We start from the raw sequence: 15,754 nt of genomic DNA on the forward strand, positions 1-15,754 counted from the left end.
CATAAAATAAGGCCTTTAAAATAGAAAGTTTACCACTTGAGTGTATAAATAAAGTGATAGACAGTGTTATTCCACCTTACAAAGCTGATTAGAGTTGGAATTTTTTTGATCAAATGTATAGAATAATGATTATTTGTCTCTAAAGTGATGAGTTCGAGTTATGAGTGACTTCCTTTAGGAGAATAAAATAATGCAACAAATATATAAGTTTGTTGGTGACATGCTTAATATATTCGATGGAGATCAATTATCTTAAATGATGTCTTACTTCATGTCTCAAGCTAATTGAGGTATTCCATTTTATTACCTTTTGCTTTTAAATTTCTTATTTTATCCACATGTTAATATATGATTGACTTGAGACAATGAATGAGACATCGTTGAAGACAGTAATCCCCATCCCAATATATTCATCGGCCCGAGATCGCATGTCGGGTGGTACACTTAAAATCTAAAATAATATTTTTGGTTTGATCTTTAATAAACATGCTTGGTCATTTGGATAATTTGTTAGATAAGTTCAGTAACTAAACACATTGAATTTATATTTCAAATATATTTTTCTATCAAATATATTTTGGTCTTATGTTTTTTTTTAAAAAGGTTTGCCTTGGGTTTTAAAAACTTTTCCTTACATTATAACAAAATTTCTAACATATATAATTTAAAAAAAAAAGGTTTTCCTCCAACTAAAAATAAATATACTAGAATCATGTAGAGAAAAGATGTATGAGGTTATATCCTTAAGAAGAATAGTTAGAATTTGTTTATGATCGGTGAAATATCAATCCAAAGATCTTGAATCTCATAATTCTCACACATAATATAAAACAAAGAATACAAAATCACATTTGAATTCATGTTCTGAGATATATTCCTCTTGTATGCCTTTGGAGAGAGAGTTTTGGTGTGATGGTTTTCTTAATCAAATATTTAATTCATTTCGGGACATTTGTTTTCTCTCTCTAATGATGACAGGTGAAAATTATTTGTAATTTGGTGTCATAGGGACCATAATATTTCCTTATGCGTTAACTTATAGGGTTCTCGTTATTCCCTAGAGGCCAACCGTTTGAATATTCACTAATTAAACTCATATTCGTTATCAGTTTCAAAAGTCTTATAGGTTATCATTATTAATTAAACCACTTGTTCTGTAACTCAAAATAAATAATCAATATAATTATATTAAATCTATAATACTTACCTTATTTAGAAATTATGAATTTCTAAAAGAATCTATAATACTAATATCTTAACATATAAATACATTATTTTCGACATTAAAGAAAATGTTTGAAAATTTGAATTTAGGGTAACTAGAAATCAAACTAATTTAAAATTTGAAAGACTAGTTAAACTTGTGTGGAATTAAAACAAAGCATTTCTAGTAATTAGTATTTTAAACTTTCAAGCTTAAAGATTCATGATAAGCAATTAATAAGCTATATAAATAGTATGTTGTCCTAATTGGGTGGAATTTATTGAAAAAAACTATTTTTATTAATTATCCATTTTCCAATTTTTATCCTTATCTTCTATTAACTCTTCTCTCAATATATCCACTTCTTTTTATTTCCTTTTCAATTTTATGAATATATACTCTAATTCTAGTATTACTAAACAAATATATTTACGAGTTTAATATATATGAATTGTCAGTATAAAATTAATTTATATTATTTTCCATTCATTTTATTATTTTTGTTTAAAATGAATGATAATTAACATAATGTAAAATATACTTATAATATCATAAAATTTATATCATAAACTTATATATTACTATAAGCATTGACCTCAAAATTTTGAATAGGTTTTTTTTAGTTTCCCACATATATCATCGTACTAGAGTCAATCATATTCAAACATCTATAAGTATGTGAGACTAACCTTGTAGCAGATATTTTTTACATCCACAAGATTCGAACTCGAGAGTTTGAGACCTTACTTAAGAGGAATCAAACATGTACCACTTGAATAGATTAAGAGAAAATAAGAATAATACAAAATTAAAAATTAAGAATAACTCAAAATTAAAAATTAAGAATAATGCAAAATCAAAATTAAAAGAATATACATTAACACAAAACGGCGTGTCGTTTCGCTTTGCGAGACAAGAACCATTGCATCATCACACTCTCTTTCCAAAAACATTCAACTCTCTCATATTTCAAACAACAAAAAAGTAATTTTTTTTTTCATCTCTCACATAACCCATTAATCCCCACAAAAAATTAAATAATAAAGTTTCTTTCTTTGTTCTCTCTTCGATTTCAATTCATTCCCAAGAAGAAGAAAAAAAATCATCACCATTTTCAATGGATCTTAGGTTGTTTTTAATTCTGCGATGATTTTAAGGTTTCTATTCATGATGGAATTAAAATCCGTTGGTGGGTTCTTCTCTAAACACCAAATATAGCATCAAAGTTTCATTTTTATTTTTTTGTTCTTTTTTGTTGTTGAAAAAGGTAGAAACTTGAAGTAGTTCGTAGAATAATTGTGTTACCCTTTTGTGTTGTTTTTTATTGTTATTTATGTTGATGTGATTAATGGGGAAGTAGTGAAATTGGGGTAAGTTAATTTGTGTGTTGGAGTCTGTATGGATGAGATCAGAGGTAGAAATGAAACTGAGAAGATGTCTCAGTTCAGAGACATGGCTGCATCAATGTCAACAATTGGTTTGGGATGGTGTCCTTATGTGTCACAGGGTGAAGGAAGAGCTGCTACTATCGAAAAGAAGTCGCAAAAGTTTCGTGCCGATGCGAGGAAGCCTGTAAGTTTCTTTGCCATGGTGTTTGATTAATGAATGAATGGATGATTGATTTGTGATTGTTGTTGTTAAGTGTGTTAGAGTTGGTGAATTTTGTGTTTTTTAGAGAAGCATTTGATATAATCAGAATGTTGCTGTGAGATTTTTTGGGGTACTATAAAGGGTATCCCTTCACCCCTTTTTGTAAGGAACTAGTCCTTTCCGTGTGCGTTACTGCCCCTCTCAACAAGTGTCGCTCGTAGGAATCGAATCCTCGACCTTTTGTTGTGACATGTTTTAACTGAAAAGCTGTTTTTTTAGTAAAATGAAGTGTAGGGATGTTAGATGTGTTACTTTGAAACAATTGATGTAGTTGAAACCTATGAGTTGTTGTTAATGGAGTGTGTAGATTTATTCGGAACGGGTTTGGTGTACTTAATGTTAAAGACACAGTTATGGTTGTGTATGTATAGTGTTCATTTCTCATCCTCAATAGTCTTCATTCCTCTTAACCACAGCTACAGCCAAAAATATGAAAGAGAAGATGCATGGTAACTGGAAAATAAATTAAAAACAAAAAAACCAGAAGGTTAAATCGTTAACTTTTCGAAGGGATTATTGGTAACAAGCTTAAAGCTTAGTAAGCTTTAGCTTGAGTGAGAGTGTTCGAATATACGAAAGTGTGTCACAATACCTTAAACTATCTATCTTGTAGAAAATATCTGGATATCAAGAGAATATCTAATATTATCATGATTATATGTTACATTTGTTTAGAGTGTCTTAAAAAATCTCTTAGAGTCGATATTACTTTATCTTATCTTTTATGATTTGTTTCGTTAAGGTAGTAGGAGTCTAATGATAGTATAAATAGGGTAATATCAATACAATTAACTATTTTGAGGTTCATTTTTGTCCTTTCGTACATAAACCCTATAATTTCAACAAATCACATTATCATTCTTTCGTCCTCGCATCTTAGCTGATTCTGAGTGTCAACCAATGTTGTTGATGGCGGATGGCTGCCTGTGGCGGTTACCAAAATTCCGCCATCATGGCGTTGCAGATGGCATTGCGGGCAAATAGAGGACATCATCATCAGTTGCCAAAAATTAAAAATATAACACAATAGAAATAACATAAACTGCAGCATAGAAAAAATATAAATTGCACTTGAGAAAGAAGAAAAAAAAATCTGCAGTTCAGAAAAAGAAACAGAGAATACAGATTATGCATTTCACTAAATATATTATAGGGAACAATACTAACAGTTTAATAAAATTAAAAGTTTACTAAAAAATAAAATTGCAGTTCATAAAAATCGAGTATTAGTTTTAAAATAAAATAATATAGCAGTTAAGAAGAGTAAAGAAAAAGGAAAATGAAGAGACGACAGATGACAACGGGGAGGTTACGACAAACCCAGATGACAACGACGATAGTGATGGCAACAGTGACAGTGGAGGCAGAAGCAAGCTGTAGACTGTAGAGATGACACAGGGGGGAGATTTTCTCTAAAAATAGAAAGTATTTGGGGTTTAACTTAGAATTGAGCCTAAAAACCCGACCGACCTGCTATTTATTTCAACAAACCTACCTAGAAAAGCCCATTTACCCTGAGTTCTGCCTTTTTCGCCATGACACTTCCACTGCCATACCGACATGGCGCCCCTTTCGTCTAAATGGCGAACAAGGCCATATGGCGGATTTTTTGAAATTGCTAATGGCGATTGGCTAGAAAACGCCACGACCATCTGCCATGGCAGCTATTTAACTACACTAGTGTCAACCTCTCATTACAAGAGACTCACATCCTTTGCTGGTGGTTAGCTAACCCTTTCTATATATATATATATATTTATTTAAAATTATATTAATTTTAAATAACTTTAGCGCAACATCTACATTATTAGGGGTTTGGCTCTAGCAAGGAAGCTAAAGCTTTGGCAATGTCCCTGCCTCACTGTTCTGTGAAGCATTTAATCGGAAATGAATGCTAGAATCATTTCATTGTCGCGGGTGTCACTTGAGGATTACTTATCCCATGGACGCGATGGTCTGCCGATGGCCTTTTAGAGGGGCGCCTTTGACATGCTTTGCTGCATATATATTGTCCGTAGTCTTTTGGTTCACTTCGTATTTTTGGTTTAGTTAATTTCTTTAGTTCTTTAGGATTACTTACCCCCTTTCTCTTGCACTTCTCTCTTCTATCTATACACATTCTTTCATAATAATAATAAAATATCGGACGACAATTTTGATGCATTGTTATGTGCTTGACTTCGTGTTAATGTCTGACTGTTTGGATCTTCGAGTGCCTAAAATTCTAAACTGATGCTCAGCTTCTAATTTGCAGTTGGTGGCAAGATTGACCAAGGACATAGTTGACACATACCGAATATGCAATCCGCAGTTTAAATACTCCGAAGATCTAAATCCGAAAAGATTTTTGACTAGCCCATCAACTGGAGTGCTTAACGATGGCTATGATAATGCGAACTCAGATCTTATTCTGACAGTGAATCTTGTCTTGACCCATTTAGAGAAAAACAGAAGGTTCATCTTGCATTTTTCATTCCTTTGTTCTTTTCTATCATTATATAAAATTCCATTCGGAATATCAAATGCAATATATGCGGATTTTCAATTCATGGCGAAGGTGCTATTGTGCCCTTCACCCGGCAATATCAGCATGTCTTTATAAATTTGCTTTCTAATATGTTGCAGATATATTGTCAAAGATGTCCTTGGCCATGGGACATTTGGTCAAGTGGCTAAATGCTTGGATTCGGATACCGACAGTATTGTTGCTGTGAAGATCATTAAAAATCAGCCTGCATACTATCAACAGGCACTGGTTGAAGTAACTATTTTAACAACGGTAACCTATAATCTTGTTTTGTTTTTTCGAGATGCTAACCATTTTCTTGGAAGCACACCGACAAGAAGTTACTTATGTTTTTTCTTTTTTCCTGCAGTTAAATAAAAAGTTTGATCCTGAGGATAAGCACCATATCGTTCGTATATATGACTATTTTGTATATCAACAACATTTGTGCATATGCTTTGAACTTCTGGATACAAACTTGTAAGTTGTGGGCTTCTATTCCAGTTAGAATATGCTTATTGGTTGGTTCTAGTTCAACGTAACTAAATATCATAGAGGAATTTTGCAATGTTGCTATGCTAGATTTGTTATTATCGGTGTTGACATTTCATAGTTATACAGATATGAGCTTATCAAGATGAATCATTTTAGGGGATTATCACTTAGTATTGTTCAGCTGTTCTCTAAGCAGGTATGTGAAATCTCTGACTTATATTTTCGCTTGGTCTTCTATTGATTTTGATAACTTACCATAATCTATTTTCTTAAATTTATGTTTCAAGATTTTATGTGGACTCGATCTACTAAAAGAGGCTGGCATTATTCATTGTGATCTGAAGCCTGAAAACATTCTTTTATGCACAAGGTCGGTTTTTTACTTGAAGGTGTTCACATTGAACTGCATGCTGCAGCTATTTCATATATAGATATTATATAGTTGTCTCTTGTGCAGCACCATGAAGCCCGCAGAAATCAAGATAATCGACTTTGGATCAGCATGCATGGAACACCATACTGTTTATTCGTATATTCAGGTTTACATTTACCGTTGAGCATAGAATTTTAAGATACTTAATGTAATTATAAGTATCTAATACTTAAGCTTATTCACTGTTTTTTTGTACAGAGTCGATACTACAGATCGCCTGAGGTTCTTCTTGGATATCAGTATCCTAACCAATGAAATTAGTAGTTCATACCCGTTATTTCAAGCTTGCATTTTTGGGGGTTCATTTTATTGCTTTACCTTTTCTTGCCTCATCGTCTTTCGGCATTACAAGCTGTGTGTGATTTGTTGGTTATTTCTCAACTGCTTTTAACCAACCGTGAAGATTCTTACATGTATAGCTATAATTTCAGTTTATGTTGATATAAAGCCCAAGTGTAGCATGGGATTGAATTGGGATGCAATTTAAGTTTTTACAGAAAGCTTCATATGATCGCAATTAAACCTTCTACATTTACTTGTTGCTTGATATTTTACTTCTATGACTTAAATGTGGGGCATCATATAAGAAAATTTTATACATTTGTTCATTTCGAACTACTGTTTCTCATGCTATGTTTTACTTCCTTTTATTCAAGGACGAGGTGAGCTAAGAGAGGGAATGAATTGGGTAGGTTTGTTGAAACATTTTCATTCTCGACTACTCTAATGATTCAATGTTACTAAAGCCTAATAAAATGTTCGCTATACTTGCATTTGAACATGGTATTTAATATCCCCTTTGTTGGTATATACTAAAGAAACAATTCAAAGATGCGTAAGAATCCGAGAACTTAGAGATCCTAGATTACCTAGCAGTATACCCTTCTTTAAATTGATGTCATACCAGACATTCTTAATGTACATTCTTCAGATTATTTACTTTTACTCCTTGCTTCATGCTGGTCTTAACTCTTACTAGATACACGACAGATATTGATATGTGGTCCTTCGGGTGCATAGTGGCTGAATTGTTTCTTGGATTACCATTATTCCCCGGGGCTTCAGAATTTGATCTTTTGAGGCGGATGATTAAAATACTTGGGTATGCATCTATTTCTGAAGAAGGAAACACATTTTAATTACGTGGCAGTCCAATTTTTATAGCTAAAATGTGTGACATCGTAAAGATATGTTTTCCTTTGTCGATCCAAATTATCCTTTGTGTTAACCAAAAACGATAAGTGGTCAGAAGAAACTTAAATTCAAGTATTCATTTTCGTTTAACGTTGTTTTTCTTGAGCTGATACTGAAACATAATGGTCCCCACGTTTGAGAACCAAAACTCCTCCACAGAGTAGTGATGAAACGAAAACATTTTATTTGGTTTTCGTTAAACCAATTGGCTATCTTTTATTGTAACTATTTTGATAAACTTTATAGATGTTTTGATTATATTGTAGAGGACAACCACCGGATTATGTACTGCGGGAGGCCAAAAACACAAGTAAATTCTTTAAGTGTATCGGCAGTCTCCAGAACATAGACAACAGTGAGAGTTCCAAAAACGGAAGAAGTGTTTATCAAGCATTGTCGGAGGAAGAATATGAAGCTGTAAGTTTTATATTTTACCGTTTCTTGCAGCAGGATCTTTGTCCAAAATAAACATGCGTTCATACTAAGAATATGCTTTCAAATCCGTTTCTCCTTTTTGTTTATTTTTATCATATTTCATGTATATGATCATGTTTTTGTTTTCTCTTCAGAGAGATCTGAAGAAGCCATCAATTGGAAAAGAGTATTTTAGTCATATGAATCTTGAAGCAATTGTTACAAACTACCCCTATAGGAAAAACCTACCCAAGGAAGATATTCTCAAAGGTTAGCTTTCATATGCTTCAATAAAAACCGGGAAGGTCGGATATTTCTGCTCAACATGATTTAACTGTTTTGTTTTCTGTGCATTTTTCTTATTGAAGTTGATGCACTAATGAATGTTGTGTAAACTGAACTCATTACAGAGAGTCAAATACGATTGGCTCTTATTGATTTTCTGAGAGGGCTTGTTGAACTTGATCCTGCAAAACGCTGGTCACCCTTCCAGGTGATTCGATTTGTCCAATTGTCGGCATTGACCCGCCTTTCAAACTGAATTTTAGCTTTTTTGATGCAAAGTTTACACAGCCAGTACTTAGAATGATAGTTTATGTTCTTGCAGGCTTCAAAACACCCTTTTGTAACTGGGGAACCTTTTACACAGCCTTACAAGCCTTCCCCCAAGACCCCTCGAATGGTAAGTTAATCCCAATTCTATAGTGCAGACTTTTATTTATTTATAATTAGCCTAAACTAAAGAGGGTCAGCCTCGGCACAACGTTAAGGTTGCTTGCCTAGTGACCTAAAGGTCATGGGTTCAAATCCCGGAAACAACTTTTTCGCTTGCAAGGGTAAACTTGCATACATCTACCTTTCCTAGACCCTACTAGGCGAGAGCCTCGTGCATTGGACTGCCTTTTTTATAATTGTCCTAAACTGTTTCATTTAAAATATTCTTTTGAATGCTTTAGTGCTCATGTAAAAATAATATTTGGCCTTTTTTTAGATTTTTTATTAAATAAATTTTTAATGAGTTGTGAAACAAATAAAGTAGGTTCTTTAATGTATAAAATAGAATATTCTCTCAACATTGATGTTGCACCAGATAATGTATGCATTAAAGTATGGAAGTGCCTAGGAGATATAGGTGTAAACTGGTTCATGAAGTCATGTGTTAGCATTGGCTTAGAAGTGGAATGGACGAATGCTTTACGTGTACAAAGTGTTGGAGAAATAGAGGGAGATATATACATCTTAGGATTCGAAGTCGTTGGATGAAATGGGCGAATGTTTTAGGTGTTATTTCTGATAGAAGTATGCCTATCAATCTGAAAGGAAAATTCTGCCGCAAAGTCACAAGACCAGCAACGTTTTATGGTATTGAATGCTACGAAGTAAAGTGCTAACAAGAGCATAAGATAACCATGGTAGAGATGAGAAAAGTTGATCTGATGTAAGATGACCTCATTTAGAGGAAGAGGAACACTGTAGGTGAAACCGTTATGATGGTTTTGGATCTACGGTGTATTTGAGGGTTTGGTTATTGATAAAACACCGTAGCAATGTTTGATCCATGTAGCCGACCCGACGACTCCATCTCGCTTCATTGTCTAGGGAATGGTTTTGCCTCCTATTTTCTTATTAATTATTATTTAATGTCGCCTTTAAAAGTTCATTCATTTAGCTCGGTTTTCTTCATGTTTTTTTACGTATATCCCATCCTTTAATCAGTCCGTTTTCTTCGAATGTTGTAGTTCTGTTATTGCTGTAATTACTTGATTGATTGATGGATTGTAATCTCTTCATGGTCTAATATTCATTTCATTTATCTGACTTTCTAGCCGGTAATTCAAAATATCAAGGTCGATAATCACCCAGGTGGAGGGCATTGGTTTGCTGCTGGTCTATCACCTAATGTGAGTCTGCTACTGCTGTAAATATTACCGCCTTTATCTGATATTTAGGGAATTTGAGTGCATTTATTATAACTTTTCACATAATAAGGACCGAAAAATATGTTCGAAAAATTTGAACGAGAAATAATCTCAGTACATATGGGCTGATATAACAACAAAGCCTAACCTCAAATTAGCTTCCAGAGGAAAGGGAAAATTAATGAGAAGCAATATAAAATTGATGGTCAATTAATCGTTCTGAATGGTCATTGCTGTTACCAGAATGACCAATGATGTTACCCTTTATCTTGTTGAATGCATTTTCGATAATCGACACTTAACCATCCTTCTATCTGATGGAATTTACTCTTTATTTTGTAGTCCTACCACAGAATTTGGAAATATATGCATGTGATTTTTAATTCTGAAAAAATGATATGCAATTCTTCTCTTGGGTTAGGTGATATATTTAGTTTCTGCAGGTTCCAGGCAATAACAGGGTTTCCCATTATAGCACTCCGCATTTTCAGATGGTGCAATATCCACCTGCTAATAGTTATGGCAGCGTAGGGAGCTACGGAAGCTATAATGATAATATCGGGCATGCAAGCAGCTATGGAAGTTATGGAGAGAACAATAACATGTTTGCTTACTATTCACCTGTTGGTCCATCTGGTATGCACATGCATAACCACGGAAATATGTCAATGCTGGGAAGTACTCCTGATGCTCGGAGGAGACTGAAGTATCAACCTGCGAGTGGACTAGGTATAAGTCCATCAGCCGGAAATTTTGCTCCACTGCCCCTTGGTGCCAGCCCATCTCAATTTACTCCACCAAGTTCCTATTGTCAGATGTCAGGTTCTCCGGGACACTACGGACCTACATCTCCTGCAAGAGGAGCTTCTCATGGATCATCATTAGGGAAGTCGGCTGCAGTTAGCCAGTTCAACAGAAGAAAAAATTGGGGATATTCTGCAAGTCCTCAAACTCAAGAAACAACATTTTCTTCACATTTCCAAGCTCAATCTCATGACGGCTCAAGCCATGATGAGGGAACATCACAAGGTCTTGGCAGTTCACCATCTTATTTGCAGTCAAATATAAATCCCGGAAACTGGAAGCAGCGAGGAAGTGGAGGGATATATGCTAATCAGAGCATGACCTTGCAATCATCAGAATTGGCTCATGACAATGCGGAAACACGCTTATTGTTGCCTGATCCTGGAGATTGGGATCCTAATTATAGGTACATAATCGGCTTTTTATTTTTATAATTAAAATTGATAGGTTGCTTGTTTGATTTTTGCATGTTTAATGTCATATTACTTTTTATAAAAAATAGTCTCATCCTATCTTATTGAAGATTTTATTTCTCAACAAGAAGACACTTAGGCATCAATTTTGGCGGTGGCTGTATAGTGTTCCCTACCGTTATTGACTCTTGCAATCACCTTGTTTTTGGAGTATGTGTCAGTTCTCCGAATGAAATCATTGCCGGGTTATAGGCTAAACTTGTAGTTAGCTACCATGAGTAGTTAGGTTTTATTGTCCCCAGATATATTTGGTTACTAATATACTTAGTATTCTGTGTGCCACCGATACGCAGAAAGTTAATACACGACATTTATGCAATCTTATGAAGACCTTATTTTGCCAGGACCCTTAGGGTTCGTTTGTGAATTACGTTTTGGAGGGAAAGGAAGGAAAAGGGAAGGCTTGGGAGCCACAAAATACACTTATGAAATGACTCTGAAGCCTTCTCTTTCCCTCCAAAGCTCAACTCGCAAACAGACCCTTATAGAAATGTTTTATTAAGGTCATTCTCGGCCCCCCGGTCAACAGTTTTAGCTTTTTTGGTCAGCTATTTTTTTGTCATAGATGTGCTATACCAAGTGCCCTATTGTTCCATCCCTACAGCCATTGCTTATTGATCAATCATTTCAATTTGAAGTACTACTAATTTTAATACAACTTAGTTATAATAAATTCAACCAATTTGAAGTTGTATCAATCCTGAACTTAATTATTAACTTGGGATGATGATGTTGATCTTCCTATCGACGATTTTAATTTCATTCCAGTGATGAGCTTCTCCTGCAAGAGGATGGTTCAGAAGAAAATTCCTTGACAACGGAGTTTGAAAGAAGTATGAATCTTGGTTCCTCTGAACCATGGGTTGGACTAGGAAGGTTCAACCATATCTCTAGCACAAGCTCTCCATTAATCATACAGAGGTGGGTTGCGCTCTCCTTGATTGCAGCCTGGGTTGAATTGTTTATCGTGCTGACTATTTGCGTCATTAGATTAAGAACTTCCGATGAATAACGGAACTTTTAAATGCGTCTCATCTAAAGTGAAGTTGCCTCTAAAGTGAGCATGATATGGTAAAGTGCTTAGAGATTTCTTTAGAAGCAAACTCACCAAAGAGGAGCCTTTGCCGAATTTGAAAAACTTGTAATGGTTGTAGAATTATGAGAACATTAATCTAGTATCCTTGTTTCACCGTCATTCATCACTTACTATCTTTTACTGTGTTCTTCAGACGAAATGGACCGAGTCAAACATTTTCTAATGTAGAGATGAATAGTCCTCCAACACATGATATTCAAGCAGCATATAACATAGCTTCTATGTCAAAGCCATTACATCTTATGCCTCCTCATATTTCTCAAAATTCTCCGAGCCGTTTCGGACAACAACCTGTTCAAAGATTCATACATGGTAGACCCCCTCATGGTGGTGGTGATTGGAACCAAATTAAGGTTCCACCTCCTTCTTCTGGATTTAGCAGTGTTGGCCAACATTCTCCCAGGAATAACTCATTCACCAATAGTATGACATGGGGTATGTACTTTTTGCCACTTTGTTCCTTCCATCCTCTTTGTTTTCCCTTTTTTTACTTTGTTCCTTCCATTCACAAATAGTCGGATAAAGATTTGGTTGTTTTCGTTGGAATTTTACCTTCAAATAACATTCGGTCAAGCATTACGGATCAATTAAAACATTATATTGGTCCTCCAAAGAAAATGAATACCAAATAAGTCTCTAGAGAAGCCAAATTGGTGATCACTTTAAACTTTAATGATTTATTCAATGTTAGACACACAAGACAAGATAGGATTAGAAATGAATAAATTAGGAAGAAAGTTTGAGTAGCTTCTATTGTAGAAAATATAGTAGAAGAATCACGCCTTAGATGGTAGAAAAGTTGGAGTAGCTCTTATTGTGAAGGAGACTGGTAGAAGCCTACGTAAGGAGAGTAGATCAAACGAAGGCTAGTCCAATCCCTATAGGAAAAGGGAGACCAAGAAAAATCACAGACGAAAAAAAGTTGGTTTTTGTATTTTCCTCAAGACTAGCTTGATAGTCATTGCACCTTGGAGGACTAATTTGAAATCATAATATAATAACAATAATGGGTTATTATGATGTAACAATATGAATCTAACATGGGTAAGATGTTATATATTGTAGGGAGAAGAATGAATCCTGCAGTGTCAAGTTTACCACCAACATCTAGAACAAGAAATGATTATGCAAGGATAAACTAGCACTGGTTCAGTTCAATGGATCAACTATGCATTATAAATTATTGTGATTCATAGTAAATGGAATGAATTCATAGTTCATCTTTGATCATTTTATTATTGTGCTTGAGCATAAAGTTGATTTATTGTTGTAGTTTTGCATGCACTTTATCATATATATTTTTTGGTTATTCAAAGGCACTGAATCTGGTTATGCTTTATGAAATGTTTAGTTGGTTTTGTGCAACACAATTCTAATGTTGAATGTTGTCTATGTTTAAATTTTCACTAAACATAATAATTTTTTGTGGTATGAACCCTATTGAGGTTTGAGAATGGAGAGAAATTATAGGATGATAAAAGTTTTCCTCTTATAAGAATCACATAATGATTTTTTGTGGTAATATCGAGGGTATCCTCTCATCTTTTTGGGTAAGGAACTAATCCTTATCGGGGTGTGTGACTGTTTCTCCCAACAAGTATTGTTTACAGGAATCGACTTTATTGTCATCTGAGAGATCTAACGACTTTACACCACTAGATCAACACATTGTTGGTAAATCACATACTAATTAAAATAACTTTTATTTTATTTTCTTCACAATCTTCACTTTTGCCCTTGTCAAATTAGGGTTGGAATAAATTAAAGTTGGTTGTGAATCGAGAACATCGAATGAGTTATAATCAAAGGGAGTATCAAATAATTCTTCTGGTTATAAGTGTATCATCTCCTTTTGATTCGAACTTATCTCATTTTCTCAATTTATGTCTAACATTAATTTATTTTAATCTGAATTTGATAACTGAGATAAGAGAGACCATTGGATGTATAAATAAGTAGAAAGTATTTTCGTATTTCACTTTGTCACCTTAACTTTTGGTTAACCACGTTATATTAAGAGAGGTATGTATAAATATATGAAATAAAGGTTGACATGTATAATTTTACTAAAATTCAAAGAAAATTGATATAATGTACACTTCTTTGTAATTAAAAAAAGGATTAAAATGAAATGAGTAGAACCATACATAGTTATAAAAACCGTATCGTACTGGCCGGTTCAACTGGAAAACCGGTGAGCCGGACTCCTAACCGGTACGGTACAGGTGTTGAACCGGCCAAATATCAAAACTAGTCAAAACTGGTGAACCGGACAGTATTTTACTAAACCGGTCGGTTTATACACATATTTTTTTTTAAAACAACTTAAAAACTTAAAAGATCCATTACAATGTGACCCATCTTTCCAACCTTTTTCAATGCACATACTTCCAAGACATACTTAGATTACATTTTGGTTCCGTAACATTCGTGTGTAATCTCAGTGACATTTGTGTAATCTTGGAGTACTTCTGAAGATAGGATTTGGTAGAAAAATATAATATTCATATGAACAACTTTGACTCCTTAGTGTTAAATGTTAAAATTCCAAACTTATTTGTTTTGTAGAGTGAGTTGTGAACTTATGTCATTTATTTATATTTTGTGGTTGTTAAGTGATACTTTTGGATTTATATATGTTTTTTAATTTAGACTTTGAATTTGTTAAAGACTTTTGTTTATTTATGTGAATTTTGAGTAGATTATAAATTTGAGTATCTACGTATTTGGAATTTTTTTGTTGTAGGTTTATATATATATAAATATAAGTAGGTATGTCTGGTTTAACCGACATGCGGTTTAATTACTGAACCAGTGATTGAACTACTGTACCACTATACCAGTACCCTGACCGGTTTGATAACGGTACGGTTTTAACACTTGAATCATATTGAAATTTGATTGGAAAAAATAAATATTGGCATTATAAGAACTAGCGTGTTGACATGCAATATTGTGCCTGTCAACCCGCTTTCCTATCATTTGTAATGTATAGTTTATATTTTATAAATTCAAATATAATTTTTTGCGCTAAATTTACGGTTGTATTTATTCAATTAGTCTAATATTCAATTTTTTAAATACACTTTTAAAATAAGAAGATAATAAGGATAAAATAAGAAAATAATATTATATGGTTTTTTGGTAGAAATAAAAAGATATTGAGGGCAAAATAGGAAAACACAAATTACACCATGATGGGTGGTTATTTTGTGTTTTCCCTTTATTAATAGTATAGATATTATATATTGTCAGTAGATCATTCACCATCAATATGTTTATTATTATCGATTCTTAAATAAAAATATATTAATTAATATTGAACAATATGGTAAATATAATAATATGTTTACCATATAAAAATTTGTATACTCAAATTGATAAGAAATAAACTATTTGAATTTCAGTGGCACAATCTTGATAGTTTTTTTGTCCAAAGTGGTCTATGATAAAGAAAATAAAAAATATTAAAATGAGGAGAGATGTGTAATTATGTAATTGATTTAAGGAGAATAGCTATTTCTTCACATCAAAAAATACTTTATTCACTTAATAATATGAATGTT

General features: G+C 33.5%; 1 protein-coding gene across 3 annotated transcripts; it reads left to right on the forward strand.

Moving 5' to 3' along the window:
* LOC109350250 (dual specificity tyrosine-phosphorylation-regulated kinase 1A-like) lies at positions 2,113 to 13,568 on the forward strand. 3 transcript variants are annotated; one of them, XM_019591446.1, is made up of 18 exons: positions 2,115 to 2,776; positions 5,109 to 5,308; positions 5,480 to 5,633; positions 5,731 to 5,840; positions 5,982 to 6,051; positions 6,143 to 6,225; positions 6,313 to 6,394; positions 6,487 to 6,527; positions 7,268 to 7,390; positions 7,749 to 7,899; positions 8,052 to 8,166; positions 8,307 to 8,389; positions 8,504 to 8,578; positions 9,723 to 9,797; positions 10,250 to 11,025; positions 11,861 to 12,013; positions 12,322 to 12,623; positions 13,254 to 13,568. In XM_019591446.1, exons 1-18 carry the CDS (start codon positions 2,603 to 2,605, stop codon positions 13,328 to 13,330), a joined length of 2,844 nt encoding a protein of 947 aa, XP_019446991.1. In that variant the 5' UTR covers positions 2,115 to 2,602; the 3' UTR covers positions 13,331 to 13,568. The 3 variants fall into 3 exon arrangements, with proteins under 3 accessions (XP_019446993.1, XP_019446991.1, XP_019446992.1); XM_019591447.1 differs by having other exon boundaries at positions 2,116 to 2,776; positions 10,259 to 11,025; XM_019591448.1 differs by lacking the exon at positions 11,861 to 12,013 and having other exon boundaries at positions 2,113 to 2,776.

This window comes from Lupinus angustifolius, chromosome LG06, assembly GCF_001865875.1.
Source record: "Lupinus angustifolius cultivar Tanjil chromosome LG06, LupAngTanjil_v1.0, whole genome shotgun sequence".
In the NCBI taxonomy this organism is placed as follows: Eukaryota; Viridiplantae; Streptophyta; class Magnoliopsida; order Fabales; family Fabaceae; genus Lupinus; species Lupinus angustifolius.

Coding starts and splice junctions, on each gene's coding strand:
- LOC109350250 (XM_019591446.1), top strand. CDS start 2,603: ATGGATGAGATCAGAGGTAGAAATGAAACTGAGAAGATGTCTCAGTTC. Junction 6,052..6,142: donor TTCAGCTGTTCTCTAAGCAG/GTATGTGAAATC, acceptor TTATGTTTCAAG/ATTTTATGTGGACTCGATCT. Junction 7,900..8,051: donor CGGAGGAAGAATATGAAGCT/GTAAGTTTTATA, acceptor TTTTCTCTTCAG/AGAGATCTGAAGAAGCCATC.